Source organism: Ostrinia nubilalis, chromosome 12 (assembly GCF_963855985.1).
Source record: "Ostrinia nubilalis chromosome 12, ilOstNubi1.1, whole genome shotgun sequence".
Taxonomy (NCBI): domain Eukaryota; kingdom Metazoa; phylum Arthropoda; class Insecta; order Lepidoptera; family Crambidae; genus Ostrinia; species Ostrinia nubilalis.
In genome coordinates, this window is record NC_087099.1 from 4,444,699 (window position 1) to 4,453,554 (window position 8,856).

The 8,856-nt window shown below is 38.2% G+C and overlaps 1 protein-coding gene across 1 annotated transcript; it reads right to left on the bottom strand.

Moving 5' to 3' along the window:
- Window positions 1-1,352: 1,352 nt before the first annotated feature.
- On the bottom strand, window positions 1,353-7,538 carry LOC135076477 (uncharacterized). The gene is made up of 5 exons (XM_063970942.1): window positions 7,335-7,538; window positions 3,864-3,972; window positions 2,928-3,074; window positions 2,365-2,536; window positions 1,353-2,130 (listed from the first exon to the last, which is right to left on the bottom strand). Exons 1-5 carry the CDS (start codon window positions 7,446-7,448, stop codon window positions 1,977-1,979), a joined length of 696 nt encoding a protein of 231 aa, XP_063827012.1. The 5' UTR covers window positions 7,449-7,538; the 3' UTR covers window positions 1,353-1,976.
- Window positions 7,539-8,856: the final 1,318 nt, after the last annotated feature.

The following is an 8,856-nucleotide window of genomic DNA, read 5'->3' on the forward strand; positions in this document are numbered from 1 at the left end:
ACAAAGGTGACTGAGTTTCTTCCGCCACTTCTTCCCAGCACCAGCCCATATGTTGTCCCGAAGTGGTGGTAGGGCAAGCTATATTTCGAACGTGTAAAGGGCCTGGAAAGGGTCTAAGTACTGAATAAAAGCTTTGACTTTAAAACCACCAATTTGGCAAAAGGTGTCGGATGCTCCTGACTACAAAGATGCTTTTCCAATAAGTCCAACAACCTAAGTATGACTTTTCCGTACTTTTCTGTTGTGTCTAAAATCATGCGCATATAATCGGAATTTATTAACTACCGTATTCATCTTAGACTTCATCGTCACTTTTCATCTTTTAGGACTAGATGAATCTATGCTTAGGTGTGATTGGAGTTTTGAGAGTTATTCCGAAATAGGGCTTTAATTTCATGAACTCTACTTTTCTCGCATTTGCAACTGGTATTTTTTCATGCAGAACAAGCCAGGTTATTTGACCGCAATCGCACCTAATGTTAAGTTAGATGCTGTCTTGTGTATTTAGGGTGCGGATTGCAGAACGAAGCTTTTAAAAGTCGACTTCTTTAGTTCATTACGCAGCCACTCATCCAGATGGTCATCAAAATTAATCTCCTCAGCCCCAAACTCTGTGCTTCCTCTAACTATTCTGCCTACATGCCCTATCTGCGAGTTTTTACCATCTCTGAAAACTTCGCCTTCAACTAAATAATTGTGAAAACCTAATGTTTTACAGAGCGTTTATTCATTGTGGCCGTTTTAGACACGGTCAAGCCTGAATGTCAACGGAGTGCCGTACGCCGTCGGAACCTCCACGGCATACTAATGATAGCGAATAACAATGTCCGTGCCCTATCACCGCTTGGGATCGGTGTTGTATAGTTAATAGTGTATAGTTTACAATACCTAACGAAGCGTAAACACGTAAACCGCAGTATTTTAACTCGTTAAAGTTGAACGTTCAATGAAACTTCCTCGACGTGATCGTTTTCGTTGCCCGATTAATAATGACGTTGAATCGATGTTTATGAACGTGAAACATGAAATTCGAATGTTTGACGGAATTTTTTTCTAATGGATTAACTAGTTAGGTAGGTGATCGAGAAAATACTTTATTTATAATACCTACCTATTTAAGTCGTTCGACAAGCAAGAGGCTCTAGCTCTAGCAACGTTACTTTTTTGTGTTCGAATTACAGAATCAGTTAGTTGACACCACCAATCAATTGTTGTAATTTTAGATGATAGCCGTTTTGATAAATAGATATTACGTATTTGAAAGCTCCATAACATCGAGGGAATAAAGGTTTTACATTGTCCAATAAAACATAAATATTATACTTTTCATAATTAATTTATTTTACAGTTACAGTCATTTAACAAAGCTATTTATATGTTTATAAACGTGTACAAACATTTTCACTGCCTTACTGAAAGACTTTTGTAAGTCAATTTAAAAAAATATCATTGATATTTCTAATAAATACCTAAGTACTTACCTACGTAAAATCTTGGGCCCATATTACTGAGATTTGTTTGGACTATACCAGGAATGCACCGCTGAAAACAATAGTAGCCTCGGGGTGGGTATACAATACAATATACATTTTAGCAGAATAACCTTGCTTTTACTCTTTATAAGTTGTACCTATACATAATATTTTCATGGTGACACAGTTGTTTAGTTACTTTGAGATTATCTAATCCCTGATAACAAAGTTTTGAAAACTGAAAAATTAAGGACACAAACAATAAGCGTATATATTTTCGATTTCAGGTTAGTCTTCTACTATCACCAAATAAGTACTTGTTAGTGAGGTTTTGTAAATAAAATGTAGCTTTTTCAATCATTGCGTCATAGTTATGACTATTACCAAATGAACTATGCAGGTAATAAGTACGTATGTATTTCGATATCTTTTATACTTTTATTTTACACAGTTACTGGTCCCTAGTTCCATGTAAACTCCCATCTCATGCAGTCTTAGGGTCTTCTAATGACCAAAAGCAACGTTGTAGGTGATGCCTGGTTTTCTCGGGACCTTGCTGCCGGCTTCCACCAGGATCGGCGTGTAGTCAGACCTGGCTGGCTTGGATGAGCAGTCCTCATGGGGAATAGGGAACACGTATTTGACATCGACGTCGTATCTGGAAAATGAAACAGGAGTAATTTAGCAAAAACTTTTTCAGAGTTCATACCATGGATGCCGGTTAAATCCGTGGAGGTCTTGGTTCTTTGCTTGAAACGAACGAACTTTTTCTTCTTTGTGTCTAGAATTGACTATAACTCTAGCATGACAGTAAAAATGTTACAGGTTGGAAAATGCGAAAAATACCTGTGACTTCCACTTTCTGCATAGTTCAATAGATGTAAAAGGGTACCTTGGCAACTTGTCTCTCAGGTAGGCCATGACGTTTTTCGGCAAGGCTGTCTTTCTGGATAGCACGAAGGCACTGAGATACCTTGCACCTTCTCTCTGCTCTGCACAATGTAACAAAAGGGCCCATGTCTTGTACTCTGTGTCTAGGACGTATGTGTTGTAGATGCCATCATCTGGAAATGTTCAGTTTTGTTTTATATTTAAGTATAATATAATATGCCACCAGATGAAAGATGAGATCAGTGAATGTAGAGTCTTTTAAAGAACCCTGTTCTGAATCTAAAATCCAACTAGGTTTACGTGTTGGGGCTTGGAGACTATTTCCAGCTCCCGTACCAACCATGACAACACACAGGAGTGCTGCAGGACAGCTTAACTGTGCTATCAACGCGAAGATCTAAAGATTCTATCCCAATCAGTGAAAGCTAAATAGACCCGGGGATAGCTTACTGTCTTGGGACTCGCAACTAATGTAATCACAATATAAGGGAAGTATTATGAGGATTTGGGAGATGTTTATTATTTGAGTCTTAAGACTCTACATAAATACAATACTGTACTTACAAGTGGATTCTGCGTGGGTCCAATGAGCCGGTTCGTTGAGATCTACCCTCCACGTGATGTTTCCTAGCAGATTCTCCCCTAAGGGGTCATCAGCGAAGCGATACGTGAAATTCATTGTCACCCCTGGCGTCCACTCTACGGTGCCGTCTGAAACAAATTGTCATTTTACGCATTGCATAGTTTTAACGCAATATTATTTCAAACCTAATTAATAGTAGATATAAATTTTCAGAATGGACGAGACGATGTATTCTAGGTTTGTTTAAATTAGTTTAATGGATAGAGGCAATTAATTTTTATTTACAAAAGATTTTTCTTATTAAATGTTATTTATTTTGATGATCATTGCGAATTACTCGTATCTCGTAAATTAATGGAAATTAAAAAAGGTTTTTATTTTTTGATGAAATAGTTAAGTGAATAAAATAAAGGAAATTCATCTAAGGGAGAAAGTATTTATAAATGATGAAGACATTCGTCCACCCATGCACGGATCTAGTTCACGATTTGTTTCTTATTCATGAGGCGATTCCGGAGCACCCCGATATAGGCAACGGGGATATCTGAGCAGTTTAGTGCCAACTTCAAGGTAAGGATAGTAGTAAGCTTTCGTAGTAAGTGGCCAATAAATACGAATACTTTTATCGATGAACCAATTTGCAAAATGCAAGCTGAACCGACGACCTCATAAAGGTAGGAAAGGCGCTGGATGCAGACCACTGCCAACCGGTCAATATGAAAATCGTTGGGGGAGGCCTATGTTTAGCAGTAAACGTCCTATGGCTAAATGATAATGATGATACATTTGCAATGGATTTTAAGTAAGGTAGCGAGCAAAGTCCTGTTGACAGAGGCGCCAATTGGTTATGCCCTATGGCAAAGTTCTCCTTATGACTGTGCTAATAAATTTATCATTAAAAACTAAAGAAATCATACCTGCAGCTGGCACGTGGTCATCCTGGGTGAAGACTGCCCTCATGCAGCTGTAAGAGAGAGCCTCCTCTGCACTCGCATAGTATTCAACCACATACCAGTCGCCGAGCATCTGAAATTTACATCTAAATATATATAACTTAAAGGTGACTGACTGACTGACTGACATAGTGATCCATCAACGCACAGCCCAACCCACTGGACGGATCGGGCTAAAATTTGGCGTGCAGGTAGATGTTATGACGTAGGCATCCGCTAAGAAAGGATTTTACGAAACTCCACCCTTAAGGGGGTTAAACTGGTTCCACGCGTACGAAGTCGCGGGCGGCCGCTAGTAGTATCATAAGATAATACCTAAGTAATTTTAGTACATTACTTCTTTGGAGCTTCCTATGAAATGAACGGTTATAATGAAAATAATTTCGTAGAGCACTTATTCGTTTGTGGTAATGCGTTTTCCATAAATAAACGATTTAAGGCTATTATTATGGAAACAAACAACATGATTTATTTATTGTATCAAAATGATTTATGGCGTGGTTATTATTATGCGCAAACAATCTCCGGGAGGTAGTCGTATTTTGACAAACCCTACCTTTAATTAAAGTTTTTGTTATTTGAATCGGTACTTGAATTGATCATTTAAGAATACAGAGAGAAAAAAGTATGCAATCGCGTATTTATTGGTCAGAGCCTGTTCACGATATGAGCTCTTGTATTTCCACTTCGACACTTTTGCTGTACGAGTGTGCATAGGCGTTCAAAAATGTTGAGCATCGTTTTCTTGCTACATACCTACATGAAATCTTCGAAATAAGAAAAAAAATGGTACAAATTAGAAAGTAATTGTATGAATTAAGCCTTCTAGAAATTCTGTAGCATGTTTGTACTATCTAATAAATAAGTTTCAGCTAGTAGGTACCCATTTGAACCATGTATTACCTGACAGACACTCTTCAACTTGCCAAAACACTTTACAAGTTTAGATACGTATTAAACTTCTGTTCAATATGGATTTAGATTGACATACTAAAGTTTCCAGTTACGGAGATTTAAGTCCCTCGCCCTGTTTTCCGAGTAAAGTTTACCACATCTGAGTGCTTAACTTTTCCACCGCTGACTTACTATGAACACTCCTATCCTTTGTAATATTATTATATACGAATACCTAGGTACATGGGTTTAAAGATTAAGATATAAAGTATTGTAAACCTATTACGTATGGACATAAATACTAACAGTTCCTTATTTATACACTGCTAAAATTAAATAATATTGCATATTCGAAAAATAGAAAGTGCTCGACTCTACCAAGGAAAGTGATTTTCATGACCACGCACTGTTTTAAATATGTAATGAATATAATGGTACGCCAAACTCATATTCACTACCCACTACTTTGTCGTCTAACAATCCACCCACTCGATATTAGTAAAATTATTTAAGCACTACTCTCAAGCCAAATAGAAAGTGAAATGATACAATGTAACTGGCAGAAGCTTAACTTTCAAAGGAGCAGTGACAATCGTATTATGGTATAATGTATGCAAATCACTATATAGATGTCCAAACCTGCTGGTTACTGTTTTTATTTGACAGGTAGCTCATACATACAATGTTATTATAAAAATTGTGGGGTTCGGTGTTCGGTGTAACAAATAACAAAATTGTGGATCAAACAGTGTAGTAGCATTTTTGGATCCGGTTTGATAGGAAGGAGTAAGAAAGGAATGTTTCTATTGTTAGTTTTCATTGAGTTGCAAAAAGTTAATGGAGTCATAATTTATTATAATGTCGCAAAAAACCTAAAGAGGATTTAGGACGCTATTTGGATCAAATATGTAATTGCTCAATAATGAATAATAAATAAAAAAACGACAGAAGTTGTGTACGGTCAGCGTCAAATAGTTCGTGATCCAAAGTAGCCAAAAAGTTCCTAACACGTCTTTGTTACAATTGGAATAAAGTTGTTTTGTCAACTTTTTGGCCACTTTGGGTGTCACAAACAATTTGGCGCTGATTGTACCTACCCCTACAAAGCAGCTGTGCTGTTAGAAGTTGGGTGACACCCTGCCCTATTATGTTAACCCTTGATTTTGTATAGACCCAGGGACCGCTTTGAAATAGTCTTGTTTGGTAATTTCTATCCTACAAACCCATTGATTGCGTCATTGTATTGGCTGAACCATTGTCACCTTCTGCATAAGTAGCGCAATCTCGGGACTTAAGTAGTATGATGGCATTCTCCCCGTTACATGTTGATGCAGCAACATTGAAACCTAAGTTAGTCGTAAGCAGTGGCTAGGTTAGCATCCGGGGCGGCATTTTTTTTGGGTTACCAATTATAAGATGAAAGATGTTAGCACGGATGAACTAAATGGTACCAATCGCACCCCCCCTGTCATGACATATCATGACCGTCCTTGTCATGCTGATGCGCCAGTGAGTACCAATCTGCACTACTGTTGTCACCCCATGATGCACCCGAGGCGGACCGCCCCCCCCCCTTACGCCGCTACTTGTCGTAAGTATTCAATTCATATCTACTACCACTTCATATTAGAGCCACACAAATCTACAATCATTCTTCGACAATCATTGAAAAGTAACTATAGGGATTCCTCTCGCTTTGCTCTGAACTTTAACCAGGTTAAATATTTCTCTAAGATTGTATTTATCTGTGAAATGTTTGACTGGCAACAGTCTCAGAGCCTACTAAATATCAATTTGTCATTGTTTATTAATTAACAAGTTAGGCTTGTGATATAATTATAATGAATCGCGTACCTACTACGTTATCAATCAAGTTTCCGGCGCCTACGCATTGTTGATACTAGCTGGCTGACTTACAGATTAAAAATGATGTACTCAAATACATTATGTTTTATTTTTGTAAATGAATTCCACGCATATATAACTTATTCTCAAATATGATACTTACCTAGTTTTCTTTTGAACCCTCTTAGGACAATTGGTATGGTTGCCACCACGTTCTGCTCCTTGGAGCATAGGGTTGGCACATTAATCTTGGACTGGCACAGGCTTGGGCCTACTAATCGAATAAATAACTATGCGGTGCGTTGTCATGCCTGAACCGCGGAACTAGCTTAAATTAGAATAGAATAGAAAGTATTTATTTGTCTCAAAACAGGTAAAAATTAACCTTGGTGTGAATAATTTGCAATCTCATAAACACACAGTTGACAGCACATAGCCTATACTTTGTTGTAAAATAGCTCTAATTCCAACTACATAAGATTCCGTATTATTAGCCCGATGTAGCGTCATTTTTGAGAGGGGTAAACAATATCTAAATATTTGTGAGCCGCCAAAACTATCACTACATCTTAGGCTGGGTTGCACCATCTTACTTTAACTTTGACAAACGTCAAAAATCTGTCAACTCCATAAAAAAACACCGGTTATCGTTAAAATTAGGTGGTGCAACTCAGCATGAGACGAGTAAACACTTACCTGGGTCAAATCAAAGTGTGGTACTGCTCTAACTTCGGGGCATTTCCTTTTATCCACCACTTTGGCTACCACCCCATTGACCACGAGACACACCACCAAAGCTAGCACTTTCATCTTCCACCACTTTACTACAACTTTGTGTTATTTTAGAGTATCAGAGACGTGTTTGTCCGACGGGTGGTAATGCACTAAAGGACTTGTTATCGTAGACATTTGTTAATGTTCGGGACGCGTCCAGCATAACATTATCAGGTGACTCATAACTTACAATATAATGGTCGTATTGTCATTCTTTTCTATTTTGTCGATGATTTTGTGATCTCGTTGTACTGTTGTGGAGTTTTTTAGAAACTAGGCATTTGATAGTTATATTTTAAATTTGTTAAAGATGGGTAACGAATGCGTAGCCAAAATATTTTAACAACATGTTTTACATTAAAACTTTTGGAATGAATACAAAATCGAAAGTATTTGACCAATGTGTGTTGCCAGTGATGGTACACGGATCTGAGACGTGGTCGCTTACTATGGGCCTCATAAGAAGGCTCAAGGTCACCCAAAGGGCGATGGAGCGGGCTATGCTCGGAGTTTCCCTGCGTGATCGAATCAGAAATGAGGAGATCCGCAGGAGAACCAAAGTAACCGACATAGCTCGTAGAATTGCTAAAATCAAGTGGCAGTGGGCGGGGCACATAGCTCGTAGAGACGATGGCCGTTGGGGCAGGAAAGTTCTCGAGTGGCGACCACGGGCTGGAAGACGTAGCGTGGGCAGGCCTCCTACTAGGTGGACAGACGATCTGGTAAAGGTCGCGGGAAGAGCCTGGATGCGGGCAGCGCAGGACCGTTCATTGTGGAAAACCTTGGGGGAGGCCTTTGTCCAGCAGTGGACGTCATTTGGCTAAAAAAAAGAAAAAAAAAGAATACAAAATGCATTTTAAAACCTGTTAATTATATTTTAAAAATAAAAATGCTGTAGGTAATTAGTATACATAAATGGTTCCTTTTTCTTTTGCCCGACTACTGCGCCTGAAGGTAGGTTATATTTTTATACTTTACAATTTACAATTACATACATTATCCTATGTATTGTCAAAACGTGTTACAAAGACAATCAGATTAAGAGACTAATGTCTATTGATTGATTCTAATTAACTAGACAATGAGTCTTTGTTTGAATAATTAATGAAGAATGACGCACTAACAAACATTAGTTGCCAACTTTGACAAGAGGTCAAGGTAGACTGGGAGAGAAAGCCAAATGTAAAATTAGTTTTATGTAAATATTCCGCCTCTCGTTCCCACCGCTGCAGTTCCTTTGTAGCCAGAATCTACAGCTAGTGCATATAAACATTCATCATCATCATCATCATTTCAGCCATAGGACGTCCACTGCTGAACATAGGCCTCCCCTAATGCTTTCCACGTTGATCGATTGGTAGCGGCCTGCGTCAAAATATAAACATTAGTAAATAACATTAGGTACAAAGAATACATGGATATCAAGAGAGTTTAAGTTTTTCAT